Source organism: Oncorhynchus keta, chromosome 19, assembly GCF_023373465.1.
Source record: "Oncorhynchus keta strain PuntledgeMale-10-30-2019 chromosome 19, Oket_V2, whole genome shotgun sequence".
NCBI lineage: Eukaryota > Metazoa > Chordata > Actinopteri > Salmoniformes > Salmonidae > Oncorhynchus > Oncorhynchus keta.
This window is the reverse complement of record NC_068439.1, coordinates 66776926-66799186: the sequence shown is the minus strand read 5'-3', so window position 1 is coordinate 66799186 and position 22261 is coordinate 66776926. Positions and strand designations below refer to the sequence as shown.

At 41.3% G+C, this 22261-nt stretch overlaps 1 protein-coding gene across 1 annotated transcript in view; it reads right to left on the bottom strand.

Moving 5' to 3' along the window:
* LOC118398740 (monocarboxylate transporter 10-like) overlaps positions 1 to 20242 on the bottom strand; it is a 60850-nt gene extending 40608 nt beyond the window's left edge. The window contains exon 1 of the mRNA XM_035794390.2: positions 19612 to 20242. Within this exon, the coding sequence (XP_035650283.1) occupies positions 19612 to 19963 (352 nt within the window). The 5' untranslated portion in view covers positions 19964 to 20242. The remainder of the gene's footprint in view (positions 1 to 19611) is intronic.
* Positions 20243 to 22261: the final 2019 nt, after the last annotated feature.

The window sequence follows — 22261 nt, the reverse complement described above, 5'->3', positions numbered from 1 at the left end:
GCAGAAACCCTCGTTTCCTGTGCCACCAGAGACTCTGAGTTCACGCCCAGGCTCTGTCGTAACCGGCTGCGACCGGGAGGTCCGTGGGGCGATGCACAATTGGCCTAGCGTCGTCCGGGTTAGGGAGGGGTTGGCCGGTAGGGATATCCTTGTCTCATCGCGCACCAGCGACTCCTGTGGCGGGCCGGGCGCAGTGCGCGCTAACCAAGGTTGCCAGGTGCACTGTGTTTCCTCGGCTGGCTTCCGGGTTGGATGCGCGCTGTGTTAAGAAGCAGTGCGGCTTGGTTGGGTCGTGTACTTTCAACCTTCGTCTCTCCCGAGCCCGTACGGGAGTTGTAGCGATGAGACTAGATAGTAGCTACTAAACAATTGGATACCACGAAATTGGGGAGAAAACAGGGTAAAATTCACACACACAAAAAACACAAAAAAAAACACAAAAAAAAGAAACCCTCGTTTCGCCATCTGACTGTAGCCTACAGTTCCTTTTCTATATTAGTGGGTTAGGGTCGGGTTAGGGTCGGGTTAGGGTCGGGTCTCAGATATTCACATATAGTCGGGCGGTTGTGGATGCATTATTAGCAATTGTGGGCGGGTGCAGGTGAACAAACAGCTGACCCGCACACCAATTAATGCACGGCAGGTCTAGTGTTGGATGCACAAGTACAGTGAAATGCCTTTCAGTTCTGTACTTGTGCATGTGACATTAACTTGAAACTTGGAAACTGAAAACTTAGACTGGATTCCAGCAGGTCATTGGCCTGTCAGACCCTTCACACTGTAGCCAGTTAAAACCCCCAGGGAGAAGTCATGGCAACTCCTATCAAATGTAGATAAGCACAGTTGGGTCTGACTGGGAGTGATAACAAAATAATATTTTCAGTTCAACCCTTGAGTGAAGTTCAGTTTTTGTCAATGTGTGTGAATTTCACATCCAAAGAAAAAACATTTATCAGCGTCATCTCATCCGTCTCAGTCTGTTTTTGTTTTCGATTCATAGCTAGGCAAAACAATATCAGCGTCATATTCATGAATACCTGTTTACTCTAGCTGAGTGTCAATCAAATCATTCAGGTTGAACTTCCTATTCATCAAAACAGTAACACTCTTTGCGACTTTTAGCTGTTTGCCTGACTAAGCCAAAAGTTGTTTACAGCTACTCTATGGCATACTTTTACTTTTGGCATAGGGCCTCGCAATAACCCCATCTGGCATTCCGTTAGGGGAGTGAAAGAGAGCGAGGCAAGAGAGCCCAAGCACATTACACAGATGTGAAGGCCAGTAACCTGGCAGGGGGCTGGCCCTTAGCTTGTTGCTCCCTACGCCCCAACATCCCACGCCGTGATAGGCTGATCGACGTTCCATCTGTGCTAAGCTTCCTTGTGTTCAGATTTGGTACAGTGAGTACTGTGTAGGGGAGTAAACCATGTTACCACGTGACAGCACCAGCCTGACACAGACTTCACTCTAAATCACACCATAGGGCCTTATAGCGAGAACATCAAGAAAGACTGAAGAACACGCAGATGTATTTACTGTGTATAAGGTACTGAATTCCTCTGGAGTGGATTGCATGTGGTGAAAATAATATATATGGTCATTCCTGAAGGGATATTTATCCATATTATAGATTAAAAACATGATTTCTCTTTTTAAGGGATGATACTTGGGGGTACTCTGGGGTCACTGTTAGTGGGGTGGAAATGGAGAAGGTAGATACTTGTATTATTATCTATTCTGATGCCTAATCACGTAACCCTGCCTTGATTTACATATCTACCTCGAATACCTCGTACCCTTGCACATGGATCTGGTGCTGCCACTCCCTGTATATAGCTTCATTCTTGTGTATTTTATTCCTTGTGTTACTACATTATTAATTTATTTTTTACTCTGCGTCGCTGGGAAGGGCTCGTAAGCAAGCATTTCACGGTAACGTCTACACCCGTTGTTTTCGGCGCATGTGACAAATAAAATTTGATTTGAGACGTGGAATGGATGTGAAAAGGCAGCATGTGCTTGCCACCACAATGCACAGAAAAGGTCAGGGTCTTTTTTTCAAAGTAAATCTCCTTAAGGATTATGGTAAAGTATTAAATACTGAGCTGCTTTGAGGCTATGGCAGAATATTTACCTCCTCATCATGACAGGATGACTACTATAAGACCACACAATATAACGGTACAAAGATTTGTCTCGCCTCTTAACACACACTAATCAACTTTGAAGTGATCCCTAAAAATAACATGTAGGCCTGCACACTTTTCCAACCACTGCGAGTGTGGAATTGGTGGAGAATTTGTGGACTGTGGGTGGAGGGCCTTGCTTCTACATGCTGCTGAGGTAAATTGCTATTGCAAGTTCATATGGGTTCAGTGGGGTCATAGAGGACTGGAGCTGAGGTATGAGGACCACCTCTGTAGGATTTTGCTAAATAAATGAGTAGGCACTACAGTATTATTAATCCTCTCACCGTGGTGGGCAAAAATGCTTTGTGATGTAAAGGTTTTAATAAGCTATTCATAAGCTATAGCCTAATAACGCATCAAAAGCTTTTTGTTGCCTATACAAACGGAATCTATCCTCAAAAAATATTTCCTTTCTGTGAGTGAAGTCAGTTAGGCTGTTATTTGATGTAAAGTATTACATTTTCCTGGGCACATTTACAGGCTAACATGAAGAGACAAGTGAGACAGCTAACTTATGGCAGAGGAGCAGAGACAGTGCTAGGGAGCAACTCCCCCATCAAACCAACAGTAACTGGTCAGTACAGCCTACACTCAAAAAATGAGGAGTTCAACAAGGGTTCCTCTAAGAATCTTGGGGTTCTTGGCACTGAAAATGGCCTTCCAAGAACCCCATAGAAGGTGGGGTTCATCGAGGAACATCCTTAGTTGGTGGGGGTTCTTGCAGCCCCCACCAGTAGGTGCAGGCACTTAACTGAAAAATGTAAAGATCTCCATAATTTAAGGTTTGTCCCTTGTATGATCTAAAATTGATATTATTTTGTGATATACCATCCATCTTTTCAGATTTGTGCAAATCTTTCTAAAACAGAAAATGGACACCAAAGAGGTAAGAATATGTAGGCTATAAGAATATGTTGACAGCTGTATTTGGTGCAGATGACTGAACTGCTCACTTTGTGTCTGTAGGTATACAGACGAGGCATACAAAAGTAATATTTGTATATTATGCAGATCACATTTACCATCCTCCTCCCTTGCCTCTTCAAAGAATATCCCATAGGCCTCTACATTATGGACAAGGTACAGTATGTGTAAGCAAACCATTATCAAAACAGTTTTTTTCATTCACATTTACCACAAAAACCAAGGTATGAATAACTATCATGTGCATGTTTTGTTGAACATCTGTAAAATTACTTTTTATTCACAAACGTCATCCTCCCTACACCTCTGATAAATGTAACAGGAAACGTGTCCCATCACCATGCACTGCAAAAATCATTCTGGCTGTGGATACTGAGAACGTTAACATCGACACGCCAGAGGATATACTGTACAAAGGTGACTTGGGTCTCTGCTGGGAGTTTACCTCATATTTAGATTTTTTTAATTCTGCTTCGCCGCTTTAATCATAAACACTGACAACAAAAATATTGTGTTATTGTTATGGGTATCATTTAAAAAAGTGTATATATACATATATATAAAATAATAAAGGGGGTAGTTTAACCCCAAAAAGGTGATTCGAGGATTTATTAAAGGGCGTTCTTTGACGAACTTATAGGGGTTCCCACAGTTTCAATTTGATGAACTCCAAAAGGATACTCCAGGAACCTTTTCTTTTTATAGTTTAGCCTAGCTGCCCAAACTGCCCTCTCCTCAGCGGAAAGAGACCCCTCACCATGAATAAACATGTCCTCCTCATGACAACCGGACATGGGTGTTAGGATCATCTACTGCCAGGGACACACGCGTCACACACACGCCATGAGTTTAGGCCACCTGATCTTTGATCCGTCCTCTCACAGCTTTTACCACTAATCATCTGTTTATCCTTCTCAGCGGGCAAGCTGAATTGGCATCAAGCGGCTTTCATTCTGCTTTCACCAGGAGGTCTAAGAGCCAAAGGAAAGGGGTTACCACTGCCCCCCATTTGTGGCGGTACACAGGACCATATTAATTGGATTAAAAAGAGTATTCATATAGATTTTGACAGCTCTGGGGAAATGTGGAAATGCCATGACATCTGCCACTGTGCGGCAATTGTTGTCTATGACCCACATTGATGACCAACTAACCTGGCCAAGGGTCGGGCTGATATGGTTAAGCCTTACGACAAATGAGTCACAGTGGCCAAGAGAGGCTGGCATTTTTTTCACAGTCCCGACATCCAGGCAAAAAAAGTTTGGAACAAAACTGCTGGCTAATATTTAGGCCAATAGTCAGGTTGAAGTTGAATGCTGAGGTTAAATGATTAGCTGTTTTCTCTGGGCTTAAAATTAATTTATTCAAGAGGTCACTTGTTTGATTCCGCTGACATAGCAGTTCAAGCTCTTTTATATGAGGTGTGCCATAAATAGAAAAGTGAAAAGGACAAATCTAGTGCCATCGAGGGCGAAATCTAGACACCCGTCCTTAAACATCAGCATTGCTAGTTGTATTTACTGCCAAGGCAGCAGCTACTCTTCCTGGGGTACAGCCAAATTAATGCATTGCTACTCAATAGGAGAATAAACATGCTTGGGCATGTGCTTTGGAATTCTCTTTATCCACTTTCAAAGAATTGCATTGGCAATTTCAGGATGAAGCCATATTTCAACATGTCCAATTGAAATTAAAGAGGCCCTAGTATGCATGCCATAAATTCCTATTTCCCTAATGAACTACATATCATCACTGAGAACAAAATCATCGAATGACCAAATTCATCACAACTACCACCAAGCCAAATATACTTTTAGAGAACATGTTCTGCTCTGCCCTGGTAGAAGCAGTGGTCAATTTACTCGAAGCTAATATTTGCATCATTCACACTGGCTTTCCCAATACGGTTCCTAATTCTTTGAGTGCACTTGGTTCCAATCCAAACCACCTTAATGTCAACTGAACAGACTATGATAATTCGAAGAACATGTCATGCATTTTACACCTCCAAAACTCTTCGATCGATATGAAAGATTGCAGGCTGGCAACTGAAAAATACAGGTCTGCTAGTTTAAACATCAAGGAGGCCTGAATAGCAGCAATCATTTATTTTATTGTGAATTTCTTGGAAGCCCATATCTACCTGACTAAGCAGGGCCAGTCCACCAAACTTTATAACCCGGTCTGTGGCTCAATATAAAGTTTTAGTCATGCACAGTGCTGTGGAATTAGAGCACATCTTATAATGGCAAGCATCCCAGATATGATCAATACAACATACTTGCATGCTGAATTTTCATTCATCCAGAATAAGCCTAGACCTGCTATCGGTATCTACCATATTTTTCATAAAAAGGGAGGAGATTTAACTGGGGAGCACTGAGCAGGACAGTTTGTGGCTGCATTGTCGAGCCTTGGAGATGTATGCCAGCATGACTTGAGTACGATACACCCCATGTCTGCAGTCTCCAGATACATAGGGTCATGTCCTGATGAAGAAGGGTGGTAGTTACTCAGTGACGCACTCAGTGCACTCTCACCCTCCCTGCCAGTACCGTCACTACTGCTTTCTGGACGATGCATCAGATGAGAAATAGACAGGTGAATAAACACTATAAAAAGGTTCATTCAGCATGCCTACATATAGGCTAGCCTTCTGCATTTCTGAAAATCAACTCAAAAAAATAATAAAATGTTATTCAATACTATATAACAGCCCAGTCAAGATGTGCATATGGGCCTGAAAGTGCAACTATAGTGCCTTCAGAAAGTATTCATACCCCTTGACTTATTCTACATTTTCTTGTGTTACAGCCTGAAATAAAAAAAAGTGAGAATATATTTTGATTTATTTCAGAAAGACAGACACAGACACATGTGGGGTATAGAGATTTGGTTGTCATTCAAAATGCATGTTAAACACTATTGTTGCACATAGAGTGAGTCCATGCAACGTGTGACTTTTAAGCTATTTTTTCCTCCTGAACTTACTTAGGCTTGCCGTAACAAAGAGGTTGAATACTTATTGACTCAAGTCCACTTTGGCGTTATGGGGTGCTGTGTGTAGGCCAGTGACACAACATCTCAGTTTCATCCATTTTAAATTTGGGCTGTAACACAACAAAATGTGGAGAATGTCTAAGGGAGGACAGCTCATAATAATGGCTGGAACAGCACGAAACACAAGGTTTCCATGTATATGATACCATTCCACTTCAGCCATTTCCACGAGCCCGTCCACCCCAATTAAAAAGTGCCACCAACCTCCTGTGATTGGTGGTGTGTCAAATTAACATCCACGCATCCTGTCAAGGCAATGGGCCTCCCTCCATCGGCCTTCCCTTACACTTCCTCTACTTAGAAGCAAAGCAGTGCCGTAAAGGGAGTATATTTGGCGCAAACGCTTCCGCCAAGGTGCACTTTACCACAGCACTCTCACTGCAGCTACTCCAGCGGTCCCAACACCAGCGCGCATGCAATTGCAAACACATTCGTGGGGAAACCGCTGTTCACTCATTTATTATTGTGTTAAACACACAGAAAGCTACATTTTATTTGATTTCACCTTTATTTAAGCATGTGGGCCAGTTGAGAACAAGTTCTCATTTACAACTGTGACCTGGCCAAGATAAAGCAAAGCAGTGTGACAAACACAGAGTTACACATGGGATAAACAAACTTAGTCAAAAACACAATAGAAAAATATATATACAGTGTTTGCAAATGTAGTAAGATAAGGGAGGTAAGGCAATAAATAGGCCATAGTGGCAAAATAATTACAATTTAGCAATTAACACTGGAGTGATAGATGTGCAGAAGATGAATATGCAAGTACAGATACTGGGGTGCAAAGGAGCAAAAAAAGAAATAACAATATGGGGATGAGGTAGTTGGGTGGGCTATTTACAGAAGGGCTGTGTACAGGTGCAATGATCGGTAAGCTGCTCTGACAGCTGATGCTTAAAGTTAGAGAGGGAGATAAGACTCCAGCTTCAGTGGAGTCTTACATGAAGGCTATATCTAGTTACAGTGCATTCAGAAAGTATTCAGACCCCTTGACCTTTTCCACATTTTGTTATGTTACAGCCTTATTCTAAAATAGATTTTTTTTAAATCCTTAATCTACAATACCCCATAATGAGAAAGCAAAAATGTACTTTTAGAAATGTTTGCAAATTTATATTTTAAAAAACTAAAAAAACATCTGAAATAACAGTGACTAATCCCTCCCCTTGACTGAAATTGAAAAAGCAATGACCAGCCCCCATTTTCCTCCAGGTAACCATTCTGTGAATTTCGATCCATCCCTAAATGAAAACTGAAATCTGGACATGACAATGACAAGGTATTCATTTTGCATTCGTAAAGTATTCAGACCCCTTGACTTTTTCACATTTTGTTACATTACAGCCTTATTCCAAAAAGGGATTCAATACATTTATTTCCTCAATCTACACACAATACCCCATAATGACAGAGCAGAAAACAGGTGTATAGATATTTTTGCAAATGTATTACAAATAAAAACTGAAATAACTAAATTTACATGAGTATTTAGACCCTTTGCTATGAGACTCAAAATTCAGCTCAGGTGCATCCTATTTCCTTTTATCATCTTTGAAATGATTCTGCAACCTTATTGGAGTCAATAAATTCAATTGATCTGACATGATTTGGAAAGGCACACCTGTCTATATAAAGTCTCACTGTTGACTGCATGTCAGAGCAAAAACCAAGCCATGAGGTCAAAGGAATTGCCCGTAGAGCTCCGAGACAGGATTGTGTTGAGGCACAGATCCGTGGAAGGGTACCAAAAAATGTCTGCAGCATTGAAGGTCCCCAAGAACACAGTGGCCTCCATCATTCTTAAAAGGAAGAAGTTTGGAACCACCAAGACCCTTCCTAGAGCTGGCCACCCAGCCAAACTGAGGAATCGGGGGAGAAGGGCCTTGGTCAGGGAGGTGACCAAGAACCTGATGGTCACTCTGAAAGAGCTCCAGGGTTCCTCTGTGGAGATGGAAGAACATTTCAGAAGGGCAACCATCTCTGCAGCATTCTACCAAGCAGGCCTTTATGGTAGAGTGGCCAGATGGAAGCCACTCCTCAGTAAAAAAGAAGGCACATGGACAGGCAGCTTGGAGTTTGTCAAAAGGCACCTAAAGGACTCTCAGACCCTGAGAATCTCTGGTCTGATGAAACAAAGATTGAACTCTTTGGCCTGAAACCTGGCACCATCCCCACAGTTTAGAGGCAGAGACTGGGAGACTTGTCATGATCAAGGGAAAGATGGATGGAGCAAAGCACAGAGAGATCCTTGATTTCATTTTTTAAACCTGCTCCAGAGCGCTCAGGACCTCAAACTGGGTCGAAGATTCACCTTCCAACAGGACAATGACCCTAAGCACACAGCCAAGACAACGCAGGAGTGGCTTCGGGACATCTTTGAATGTCCTTGAGTGGCCCAGCCAGAGCCCGGACTTGAACCTGATCGAACTTCTCAAGAGAGACCTGAAAATAGCTGTGCAGCGACACTCCCCATCCAATCTGACAGAGCTTGAGAGGATCTGCAGAGAAGAATGGGAGAAACTCCACAAATACAGGTGTGCCAAGCTTGTAGCGTCATACTCAAGAAGACTCAAGGCTGTAATCGCTGCCAAGGGTGCTTCAACAAAGTACTGAGTAACGGGTCTGAATACTTGTGTAAATGCGATATCAGTTTATATTTTTGCCAAAATTTATAAAAACCTGTTTTTGTTTTGTCATTGTGGGTTATTGTGTGTAGACTGAAGAGGAAGAAAACCGATTTAATCAATATTAGAATAAGGCTGCAACATAAGTTATTTTGTGGAATTTCTTTCCTTCTTAATGCATTTGAGCCAATCAGTTGTGTTGTGACAAGGTAGGGGTGGTATACAGAAGATTGATTTGGTAAAAGGCCAAGTTCATATTATGGCAAGAACAGCTCAAATAAGCAAAGAGAAATGACAGTCTATCATTACTTTAACCTTTTTGGGATAGGGGGCAGCATTTTCACTTTTGGATGAATAGCGGGCCCAGAGTGAACTGCCTCCTACTCTGTCCCAGATGCTAATATATGCATATTATTATTAGTATTGGATAGAAAACACTGAAGAAATGTCTAAAACTGTTTTAATGATGTCTGTGAGTATTACATAACTCATATGGCAGGTGAAAACCTGAGAAAAATCCAACCAGAAAGTGGGACATCTGAGGTTTGTAGTTTTTCAAAGGTTTGCCTACCGAGTACACATTGAGATATGGATTAGGTTGCACTTCCTAGGGCTTCCACTAGATGTCAACTGTTTTTTGAAAGTTGAATGAGGATTCTACTACAAGGGGGGGGCTCATGAGTCCTGTTTGAGTCAGTGGTCTGGCAGAGAGCCTCAGTCTCATGACGCGCGTTCCCGACAGAGTTACCTCGCATTCCAGTGATTTTTCTGAAGACAGGAATTCTCCGGTTGGAACATTATTGAAGTTTTATGTTAAAAACATCCTAACAATTGATTCCATAATTAGTTTGACATGTTTCTAAAGGACTGTAATGGATCTTTTCAAGTTTTTGTCTGGATGAAATGCTCGCGCCTCATGAAGATGGATTACTGGGCTGAACACGCTAACAGGTGGCTATTTGGACATACATTATGGAACAAAGTCATTTATTGTTGGACTGGGATTCCCGAGAGTGGCTTCTGATGAAGATCAAAGGTCAGTGAATATTTATGGTGTTGTTTCTAACTTTGTTGATTCCAAAATGGCGGCTATTCCTCTGGCTGTTTTGGGTTCTAAGCTCCGTTCATAGATTATGCTTTTTCCGTAAAGTTTTTTTAAATCTGACACAGCGGTTGCATTAAGGAGAAGGGTCTTTAATTCTGTGAATAACACTAGTATCTTTTATCAATGTTTATGAGTATTTCTGCTAAAATCACCAGATGTTTTGGAATCAAAACATTACTGCACGTAATGCGCCAATGTAAAAAGATTTTTGGATATAAATATGCACATTATCGAACAAAACATACATGTATTGTGTTACATGATGTCATATGAGTGCCATCTGATGAAGATCAAAGGTTAGTGATTAACTTTATCTATATTTCTGCTTTTTGTGACTCTTATCTTTGGATGGAAAATGGCTGTGTTTTTTTCAACTTGGGGGTGATCTAACATAATCATATGTTGTGCTTTAGCTGTAAAGCATTTTTTTTTAAATCAGACACGATGGGTAGATTAACAAGATGTTTATCTTTAATTTGCTGTATTGGACTTGATAATGTGTGAAAGTTCCATATTTCAAAAAAATATTTTAGAATTTCGTGCCCTGCCTTTTCAGCGGAATGTTGTCGAGCCTGCGCTAGAAAGGTTAAGACATGAAGGTGTTATAGAAATCCATATGATCTATATGTTTATGAAGGTAAGATAATGACTAAATGATTTATACGTTTAAAGAAATGGTAAGACAATAATTAACAGTATTCTTGAATGTATGTGCATAGGAAAAGAGGAACTGTGGCAGACAACTTGTGACCACTGAAACTGAGAACAGGGAAAGAAGGGGGGGAGAAACTGTTAGATTTGCAGTAGATTGTGTAAGATGGCAGGATATGATAAGCAATGTATGTGTAGGAGAAGACTTGTAAACAGTATTGACAGTATTAGGAGGGACATTGATGACCAAATGTGAGGTATATAACCAAATGTGCATTGTATGATATTCATCGCTCTCGTGAATAAACTTCCTGATTATTGTAGGCTGGGACTCTGTCTGTTTTATTCAACTAGAATCTTAAATTATGGGATGCAGACTGAGAAGTTTAATTGAAGTTCAGTTTATGAACATTGATAACATAATTCTCGTGACAGAAGCTCAGTCAATCCGGGAACATTAAGAACTTTGAAAGTTTCTTCAAGTGCAGTCGCAAAAACCATAAAGTGCTATGATGAAACTGGATCTCATGAGGACCGCCACAGGAAAGGAAAACCCAACGTTACCTCTGCTGCAGAGGATAAGTTCATTAGAGTTAACTGCACCTCAAATATATGCTTCACAGAGCTCAAATAACAGACACATCTCAGTGTCAACTGTTCAGAGGAGACTGCATGAATCAGGCCTTCATGGTTGAATTGCTGCAAAGAAACCACTACTGAAGGACACCAATAACAAGAGACATAATTGGGCGAAGAAACATGAGCAATGGACATTAGACCAGTGGAAATCTGTCCTTTGGTCTGATGAGTCCAAATTTGAGATTTTTGGTTCCAACCGCCGTGTCTTTGTGAGGCACAGAGTAGGTGAACGGATGATCTCTGCAAGTGTGAAGCATGGAGGAGTAGGTGATGATGTGGGGGTGCTTTGCTGGTGACACTGTCTGATTGATTTAGAATTCAAGGCACACTTAACCAGCATGGCTACCACAGAATTCTGCAGTGATAAGCCATCCCATATGGCTTGCGCTTAGTGGGGCTAGAATTTGTTTTTCAACATGATACTGAACCAAAACACACCTCCAGGCTGTGTAAGGGCTATTTGACCAAGAAGGAGAGTGATGGAGTGCTGCATCAGATGACCTGGCCTCCATAATCACCCGACCTCAACCCAATTGTGATGGTTTGGGATGAGTTGGACCTCAGTGTGAAGGAAAAGCAGTCAACAAGTGGTCAGCATATGTGGGAACTCCTTCAAGACTGTTTGAAAAGCATTACTCATGAAGCTGGTTGAGAGAATTTCCAAGACTGCGCAAAGCGGTCATCAAGGCAAAGTAGAGATTGGCGATATGGCCTAAAAGTAATATCTTGATTTTTTTCATAGGTTTGGACGATACACGATATCTTGTTTTTGTTTAAACAAATTTAAAAAACGACCAGACAAAATTCTTAAATTATTTTTTTTAAATAAAAAATATACAAGGCCTCAAGGCCTATTTGTGCAAAACAAATTTACACACATATGTTCTCATGTTCTGAGCTAGGAACTTGAATGGTAGCTTTTTTACATGGCACATATTTTTACATGGCACATATTACTTTCTTCTCCAACACTCATTATTTAAACCAAATTGAACATGTTTAATTTATTTGAGGCTAAATTGTTTAATTTATGTTTTATATTAAGTTAAAAATAAGTGTTAATTCAGTATTGTTGTAATTTTCATTATTACAAATGTTTAAAAAAATAATTTTAAAAAAATTGTGTGTTTTTCCACCTTTATTTTTAAAATCGGCCGATTAATCGGTATCGGCTTTTTTGGTCCTCCAATAATCGGTATCGACGTTGAAAAATCATAAAATCGGTCGACCTCTAATGTAAACTTTGACCCACTGGGAATGTGAGGAAAGTAATAAAAGCTGAAATAAATCATGCTCTACTATTATTCTGACATTTCACATTCTTAAAATAAAAGTGTTGATCCTAACTGACCTAAGACTGGGAATTTTAACTAGGATTAAATGTCAGGAATTGTGAAAAACTGAGTTTAAAATGTATTTGGCTAAGCTGTATGTAAACTTCCGACTTCAACTATATATAGTGCATTCGGAAAGTATTCAGACCCCTTGACTTTTTCCAAATTTTGTTACGTTACCGCCTTTTTCTAAAATGAAAATGTGTCATTAAAACATCTTTTAGCTAGGGGGCACTATTTTTATGTTTGGAAAAATAACGTTCCCAAAGTAAACAGCCTATTTCTCAGGCTCATATGCTAGAATTGACAGATTAGGATAGAAAACACTAAAGTTTCCAAAAATATTGTCTGTGAGTATAACAGAACTGATATTGCAGGCGAAAACCTGAGGAAAATCAAACCAGGAAGTGGCTTCTATTTTGAAAGCTCCATGTTCCATAACCTGCCTTCACTCCATTAAAGGGATATCAACCAGATTCCCTTTCCTATCACTTCCACAAGGTGTCAGTCTAGACATAGTTTGAGGCTTTTATTTTGAAAAATGAGCGAGAAAGATGGTGTTTGCATGAGTTTTGCTTGCGCAACAGAGCTTGGGCAGCCATAGTCTCTCCCTCTCCTACTGAAAAAGAGACAGTGCCGGTTGATATATTATCAATTATATATTTTAAAAACAACCTGAGGATTGATTATAAAAAACGTTTGACATGTTTATGTGGACATTACGGATACTATTTGGAATTTGTCTGCGTTGACGTGACCACTCGAGCCTGTGGATTTCTGAACACGACGCGCCAAACAAACTGAGGTATTTTGGATATAAAAACAATCTTTATGGAACGAAAGGAACATTTGTGTAACTGGGAGTCTCATGAGTGAAAACCTCCGAAGATCAATGGTAGCGATTAACTTTATTGCTTTTCAGATTTTCGTGACCAAGCTACTTTGATGCTAGGTGTTCATAATGTTTTGTCTAGTGATCGATAAACTTACAAACACTTGGATTGCTTTTGCTGTAAAGCATATTTTCAAAATCTGATACAACAGGTGGATTAACAAATAGCTAAGCTGTGTTTTGCTATATTGCACTTGTGATTTCATGAATATAAATATTTTTAGTAATATTATTTGAATGTGGCGCTCTGCAATTCAGCGGTTGTTGATGACAATTATCCCGCTAACGGGATGGGTAGCGTCAAGAAGTTAATGAAATTTCAATATTTCTCAGTGTTAAAGAATTAGTTTCTTATTAGGATATATATATAAATAAGTGTGCCAGATGCCGCCCCTCATCTCAGATTCTCCGCTGGGTACATGATATCAAGTGCACGCACCTATAGGCAAAAAAAACAAGTATATTTTTTTAACCTTTATTTAACTAGGAAAGTCAGTTAAGAACAATTGACGGCCAACAATGACGGCCAACCGTCATTGTGTGGTCTCAATGAAATGATCCATAGCCTACGAATTGCATGCTCAGAGAAGCACAGAACAAAGTTACATTTCTAAAGAAGCTGCAGGGATTGTGTAAATAAAACTAGGCTGCATTACACACAGCAATTGTGGCATGGACTATGTTGTTCAGTTTGAGAAGGAGAATGCAAAGATGAGAAGGAGAACCGGAGGTCAACTTTGATAGCTTGCTAGTACTATAATTCATTTTTGTTAAAAACAATATGTATCTTGCCCATGATGTATTTATTGACCAATAAGCCAGATTTGATTAACTTCCATTGTGGTGCTGAAACTTGAAGCAGCAGCTGGACACAATCAGAAATGGATAGTTAATGGTGCTGAAAGCAGGTAAATTTGAGTATGCATAATTTGTTTCAAATGTCTTCACTTTTAAATTAGACTTTACTTACAACAAGAGGGCTTTGTGTTGGAGTCTATTTCCATCCATTTTCATTTCAGAGGTCCAATTTTTTCCATGTAACCCTTATTATAAATAACATTCATTCATTCATTCATTTACTGCAGTAAATCTATTACTGGGCTCTCACCATCAAGTTACATGAACAATGAGTTTTGATCGTCCATTTATTCATTGATATCAGTGAGAAGAGACACATTAGTGTCTAACAACAATATAGGCCTATGACTTTGATTTAATAGTCTATTTTAGGTGAAACATACATTTTTGATCGTCCTTTAATCATATGGTTACTTTGTCTCTAAAATCAACTTCTTTCCATTTTTTTTCTTTGAATTTTATCCCCAATTTCATGGTATCCAATTGTTAGTAGTTACTATCTTGTCTCATCGCTACAACTCCCGTACGGGCTCGGAGAGACGAAGGTCAAAACACAACCCAACTAAGCTTCTTAACTGCTTCTTAACACAGCGTGCATCCAACCCGTATGCGGGCTGCACCAATGTGTTGGAGGAAACACCGTGCACCTGGCAAGGATATCACTACCGGGCAAACCCTCCCCAACCCGGACGAGGCTAGGCCAATTGTGCGTCGCCCCATGGACCTCCCAGTGGCGGTACAACACTGTATACAGACAGTTTCCCGGTCGCGGCTGGCTGCGACAGAGCTTGGGTTCGAACCCAGTGTCTCTGGTGGGACACTGCGATGCAGTGCCTTAGACCACTGCGCCACCCGGGAGGCCTCTTCTTTCCATTTCTATAGTCATGTTACGAAGATTGACATTAAACTGTCTTTTACCAGTTCTAAATATTTTGGCATGAACTGTAGGCTCTGATACAACTTCCTGTCCATATGAACAAATGTATTTTAGGTCATAACTAAAAACAGCCACAATTAATTTAATGAAAAGGAGCAAACATACACAACATTGTTTCACATTCTTCAACAGACACAAACATGCAATAAACTACAGCTTGCTTCACAGCCATTTCCCGCCCAAAACACAGGGGAACTCGATTTATTGTGGCTTACAGTGCGGAGGGCTCTGCAGTCTGTATACAGTGTTGTACCGCCACTGTCGAATCTTGCACGACCAAAAGACACTTAAACACATAACTATAGAAGACTTCCTGACAGAACAGAGGCAGGTAGCATTTGTGCAAGACAATAATCTCCCCCCTTTGAGCCCCCTCTACACCTGCTTTACTTGACCCTCACTGCAGGAAGCTCAGAGCTTGAGGCTGTAGCTGGAAGAAAGGCCTTTGCTCTCTGCCAATGGGCTACATCTATGTTTGGGAGGGAAAGGACATAAATGAATGTTGAATAACACCATTAGTCCAACTGTTGAGACAAACTAAATCTAATAGGACATGTGCTATAGGAAGGGGTCAAGGGTGCGTGCGGGTGTATCATGCTTTACAGATAGGCTTAAGATGGACGTTGACAGTCTAAATTTAAAATGTCAACTTTGCTTGAGTGACAGCTAATTTTAGGTCCCAGTTCATCTCAACACCATTGGGACAGGGCTGATCTGTAGCTGTGCTACTCTATAAAAAGAAAAGAAAAATGGGTTCATGATCCATCCAGCAAGCCAATATTCCAAATTAATTAAACAGATCCAGAAACCCCCCTAGAAGTTGATTTATAGGATCTCTGTAGAAACCCCTTGTGTTTCCCATTATTTCTGCAGCCATACCAAGCCCATGATGTCATGCATAGTAGAGAAATTATCATGTGGCAGGGTCTACAGACAATCACGAAATATCACTCACTGCCTGGTACGGCAACTGCACTGCCCGCAACTGCAGGGCTCTCCGGAGGGTGGTGCGGTCAGCCCAACGCATCACCGGGGGCACACTGCCTGCCATCCAGGACACCTGCAGCACCCGATGTCACAGGAAGATCATCAAGGACAGCAACCACCCGAGCCACTGCCTGTTCAACCCACTACCATCCAGAAGGTGAGGTCAGTAAAAGGTGCATCAAATCTGGGATCGAGAGACTGAAAAACAGCTTCTATCTCAAGGCCAGACGACCGTTAAACAGTCATCACTAGTCGGCTACCACCCGGTTACTCAACCCTGCACCATAGAGGCTGCTGCCCTATTTACATAGACATGGAATCACTTGTCACTTTAATAATGTTTACATACTGCTTTATTAATTTCATATGTATATACTGTATTCTATTCTACTGTATTTTAGTCAATGCCACTCCGACATTGGTCGTCCTAATATTGATATATTTCTTAACTCAATTCTTTTACTTTAGATTTTTTCTTTTTCTGAATTGTTAGATATAACTGCACTGTTGGAGCTATGAACACAAGCATTTTACTACACCCACAATAACATCTAGTAGTGTAACAGTGACATGAGTATACGTCAGTATACTGTAGGTAAAATATACAGGATATGGGTTGCCAAAGGCTCCATGAACTCCCCTCTGTCTGGGACCTTTAGCTACTGGCAGTGTGCCTAGCTGGATAATGTTCCTCTCAGGATATCCCTAGAGGAGATCTCTGACAACTGGAGAGGGACTACGGCTGGGGAAAGTGGAAGGCAGGGCAACAGCTGGACTTGAAGCATGCTGATGCAATCCTGGCTACTCATTTCAGACTGAGGAAGAAGAAATTGTACTGAAGAAAATCAAGGAATGAGTGATCACTTGGCCAATGTGTGATCACTTGAGTGATAATTACATTGTAATTACAATGTGACAATGCTGTGATTAGTAGCTATCAGTTAACAAGATCTGATACATCTATCAATGTAGTGATTCACCTAGATCATCTAGATCTGCAAATCTTCCTAAGAATCACAGCAATGTCAATTTTAGGAAATGGGTGATTCCTGATTGCTTGGTAATCAAATCTACGATGATTAACACTGCCAAGCACAGTGTATTTCCCCAGCTTTGATCCTATATTTGATGCAGGACCTTCCATTTGAAAAGGTTATAGGCTACACAAATGAGTCTCCTTAACACGTAACCTAATGAAAGAGTGGGAAATAGCCTACTCACACTTCTCACCCATTACCGTGGCCAAATGTAAATCACACGTCAACAGAAACCAATTCTCAAACCCAAATAACATCAGCAACAGGTGGCTAAAGACAGTTGAACAACGTGGGATCATTATCCATGTGGTTGAGGTGAGCCTTTAGCCATGGAGAGGAAAAACACACACTGGGCATGCTCACTCACTGTCTGCACATTTTCCAGAAATGTTTGAACCTTTTAATGGCCCTGAAACTGACAGGGCTGTGGTCATCTGTTTCAAGGCTACCCCGCAAAATGTTATGCCTGTGTTGTACAAAGGAGGTTCTTCTTATCTAATACTGTGAGGATGAAATGGCAGTGCAATGTATATCCATTAACTATGAACAGCCAAATGTATTGAGATAATCTTTCATGGGCTTCTTTTCAAGAGCAGCTGCCAAAGAATACACAATGCACATGGAGACTGGCCAGAGAATCAGTGGAAGTGGAAATAAACCCCTTCCCCAATAGTAGGCTACATACAGTGCATTTGGAAACTATTCAGACCCCTTTCCATATTTTGTTATGTTACAGCCTTATTCTAAAATGGATTAAATATTGTTTGTCATCAATCTACACACAATACTCTTTAATGACAAAGCAAAAACACAAAAATAAAAAAAACATACCTTATTTACATAAGTATTCAGACCCATTGCTATGAGACTCGAAATTGAGCTCCAGTGCATCCTATTTCCATTGATCATCCTTGAGATGTTTTTACAACTTGATTGGAGTACACCTGTGCTAAATTCAATTGATGCAACATGATTTGGAAAGGCACATACCAGTCTATACAAAAGGTCCCACAGTTGACAGTGCATGTTAGAGCAAAAACCAACCATGAGGTCGAAGGAATTGTCTGTTGAGCTCTGAGACAGGATTGTGTCGAAGCACAGATCTGGGGAAGGGTACCAAAGAATTTCTGCAGCTTTGAAGGTCCCCAAGAACACAGTTGCCTCCATCATTCTTAAATGGAAGAAATTTGTAACCTAGACTTTTCCTAGAGCTGGCCTTTTCCTATAGCGGGAGAAGGGCCTTGGTCAGGGAGGTGACCAAGTACCCGATGGTCACTCTGACAGAGCTTCAGAGTTCCTCTGTGGAGATGGGAGAACCTTCCAGAAGTACTACCATCTCTGCAGTACTACACCAATCAGGCCTTTATGGTAAAGTGGCTAGACGGAAGCCACTCCTCAGTAAAAGGCACATGACAGCCCACTTGGAGTTTGCCAAAAGTCACCTAAATGACTCTCAGACCATGAGAAACAAGATTCTCTGGTCTGATGAAACCAAGATTGAACTCTTTCTGGGAGACTAGTCAGGATCGGGGGAAAGATGAACGGAGCAAAGCACAGAGATCCTTGATAAAAACCTGCTCCAGAGCGCTCAGAACCTCAGGCAAAAGTTCACCTTCCAACAGGACAACAACCCTAAGCACACAGCCAAGACAACACAGGAGTGGCTTCGGGACATGTCTCTGAAAGATAAGCAGGGTTGGATCAAAAGCCTGCACCACCAGTAAGTAGCTCTCCAGATGGAGGGTTGACCACATGCGTTTTATACAGTAGCCTAACAGTGCAGTTATTCTACTTTGTGTGGGGTTGAGTGCCTTGATCAAGGGCACAACTGCAAGAGATAGTAGGCCCACATGGGTTCAGAGACCTGCAGCCTTCCAGTGTCAACACCACATAAATGCCTACTTTTTCCATGTAGGCTACATAGCGACCCACATCTGATAAGATGTGTATGGACCCTTAACAGTGAATAATCAGAGGTCTCTATGGCATTGCGAAATTTGTACATTTCTGTGAACAGACTTGAAAAAAGACATTTCCTCCACCTCAAGCACTGTCTAGCCATGTGGCACGCTCGAATCGCTGACTGACACCAGATAACGTTAGCAATCTAGACCGTGCTAGCTGGAAAGTTGATTAGATCGGAAACTTAGTTTTATGGTAAATTAATGACATTCTATAAACTTTGTTGTATTAGTGTGATTTGTATGCCGTTCACTAGTCCCAGTCAACGATAGCATACGAGAATGAATGTCACAAGTTGATATGCTGCCAGAAAGTAATACAAATATTTTATGAGGCATGCTGATGCAAGCTAACTCGCTAATACAGTATTTAGCTAGGTTACTCGCGTTATGCGGACTTTTCTCACCTGTTTTGAACCTGAGGTCCGCATCATCTGCTGAGCCGAATTCTTTCAGAAGGGACATGAACAGGATACCAAAGGCATTCTGGATTCCGAACACCGCTCCATTGCACCACATGGCAGCCAGCATAACCACCCACCCCCATCCTCCTTCTGGGTGCTCGAACTCAGGCTCCTCCGCAGTGACGGGGACCTGCTCTTGGATGGTTCCGTTGCTTCCCCCGTTCTCATTATTCTCCTCAACTTCGTCCGGGCGCGTTTCAAATGACTTCATTGGTGTCTCTTCCGCAGTTTCCGCAGCAACCGTTTCTTTAGTTGTCTCATACTCATTGTCTGTCATGTTGGTACCTTCTGTCATTTCTTCGCACGACAATGCAGATTTTTAACACTGTCAAATGTGATGACAGCAATAATGTGACTATGCCGCTAACTAGTCTAAATGATGTACTCTCAAGCTGCAGTCAAACTTAACTGAAGAGATTCAGATGATGGTATGCCGCAAGATGTCTATCTACAAATATGAAGAGTTTGCATTTTCTTTCATCGAATTGTTATCGAAAAGTTGCATCAATTCAGAAGCAGTAGCCGTAATGATCTGTTCTATCAACAGCCCGCACTGTCTTTAGTGCGTGTCAAACACCAGTGTAGAAATATTGTATAAATAGATACCACAGAGGGGCGGGACGTGCGTACATTACGCCGGGTTTTTGTCGCTGATTGGATTTACCGTACTTTTCAAGTATGACGTAAGAACATTGAATAATTACTGTAGTGTTTGAAAAAGTGAAGAACATTTTTTTTCAAGATAGATAAGATCCAGAACACATTTATTTTTCTCTCTTATCCAGAGGTTCCTCTTGCAAGGAAAGAGTAAACATAGGAGTCTATCATTTGTGCTGTAATGAGTAAGGGATAATCAACTAGGGGCTATGCGTTCTATGGAAAATAATGAACAACGTGGAAGGTGTCAACGTTTTCTAAATTATCTGCGTGCTAAGCCTGTACATTGTTAAAAACTAAATCTATAACTTTTAAATATGACTTCATTTAAATAAGACTTAATTTGACAATTTTTGCTATTGATTTCAGTATAACACCAGAGACCAGAGTTTTCAAATTAATAATGTCAAACAGCTACCTCTTGTGTACAAAGTAGACTATCCACAGAAACATCCAGCGATTTGATAACAATACTTCTGATTTCATATCTGCCAGCAACCTTTTCATACCTGAAGGCTGACTGATATATACCAATTTATCAAACGTGGTGAGCCCAGATTACAATTGTGATGTGTTCATATGAAGGTAAGTCTATATGCCTAAGGGTTTTGTGGCAGCAGAGTGAAAAGTAGAATACTTACAGTCCCTTCTCCACAGTTACATGGTTTAATTGTCCCACCCTAATGAAGTTTTCCCTCTACTCTCACTAAACTCTCTACCACCTAGATAAGAGGAATACCTATGTGAGAATGCTGTTCATTGACTATAGCTCAGTATTCAACACCATAGTCCCTTCCAAACTCGCCACCGAGTTTCGGACCCTAGGACTCGTTCTGCAACTGTTTCCTGGACCTCCTGATGGTCAGACCCCAGGTAGTGAGGGTAGGCAACATCACCTCGGGGGGCATGCTTTGTACTTTCCTGTATTCCCCGTTCACCCACGACTGCGTGGCCACGCACGACTCAGGTTTGCTGGTGATACGATAGTGGTAGGCCTGATCACCAGGGATGATAAAACAGCCTATAGGAAGGCTGTCTTAAACCTTATGTTTATTCATTCACGTAACAGGCAGGCTCCTCGTGGAGTGCAATGAGGCAGGTGGTTAGAGCGTTGGATTAGTTAATTGTAAAGTTGCAAGATTGAATCGCGGAGTTGACAAGGTAAACATCTGTCGCAGTGGTTAAGGGCGCTGTACTGCAGCGCCAGCTGTGCCACCAGAGACTATGGGTTCGCGCCCAGGCTCTGTCGTAACCGGCCGCAACTAGGAGGTCCGTGGGGCGACGCACAATTGGCCTAGCGTCGCCCGGATTAGGAAGGGTTTGGACAGTAGGGATATCCTTGTCTCATCGCGACTCCTGTGGCAGGCCGGGCGCAGTGCGCGCTAACCAAGGTTTATTTATTTATTTAACCAGGTAGGCAAATTGAGAACAAGTTCTCATTTACAATTGCGACCTGGCCAAGATAAAGCAAAGCAGTTCGACCGATACAACGACACAGAGTTACACATGGAGTAAAACAAACATATTCAATAATACAGTATAAACAAGTCTATATACAATGTGAGCAAATGAGGTGAGAAGGGAGGTAAAGGCAAAAAAGGCCATGGTGGCAAAGTAAATACAATATAGCAAATAAAACACTGGAATTGTAGTTTTGCAATGGAAGAATGTGCAAAGTAGAAATAAAAATAATGGGGTGCAAAGGAGCTTGCCAGGTGCAGGGTGCTTCCTCCGACACATTGGTGCGGCTGGCTTTAGGGTTGGATGCGCGCTGTGTTAAGAAGCAGTGCGGCTTCTTGGGTTGTGTATCGGAGGATGCATGACTTTCAACCTTCGTCTCTCCCGAGCCCGTACAGGAGTTGTAGCGATGAGACAAGATAGTAGCTACTAAACAATTGGATACCACGAAATTGGGGAGAAAAACGGGGTAAAATAA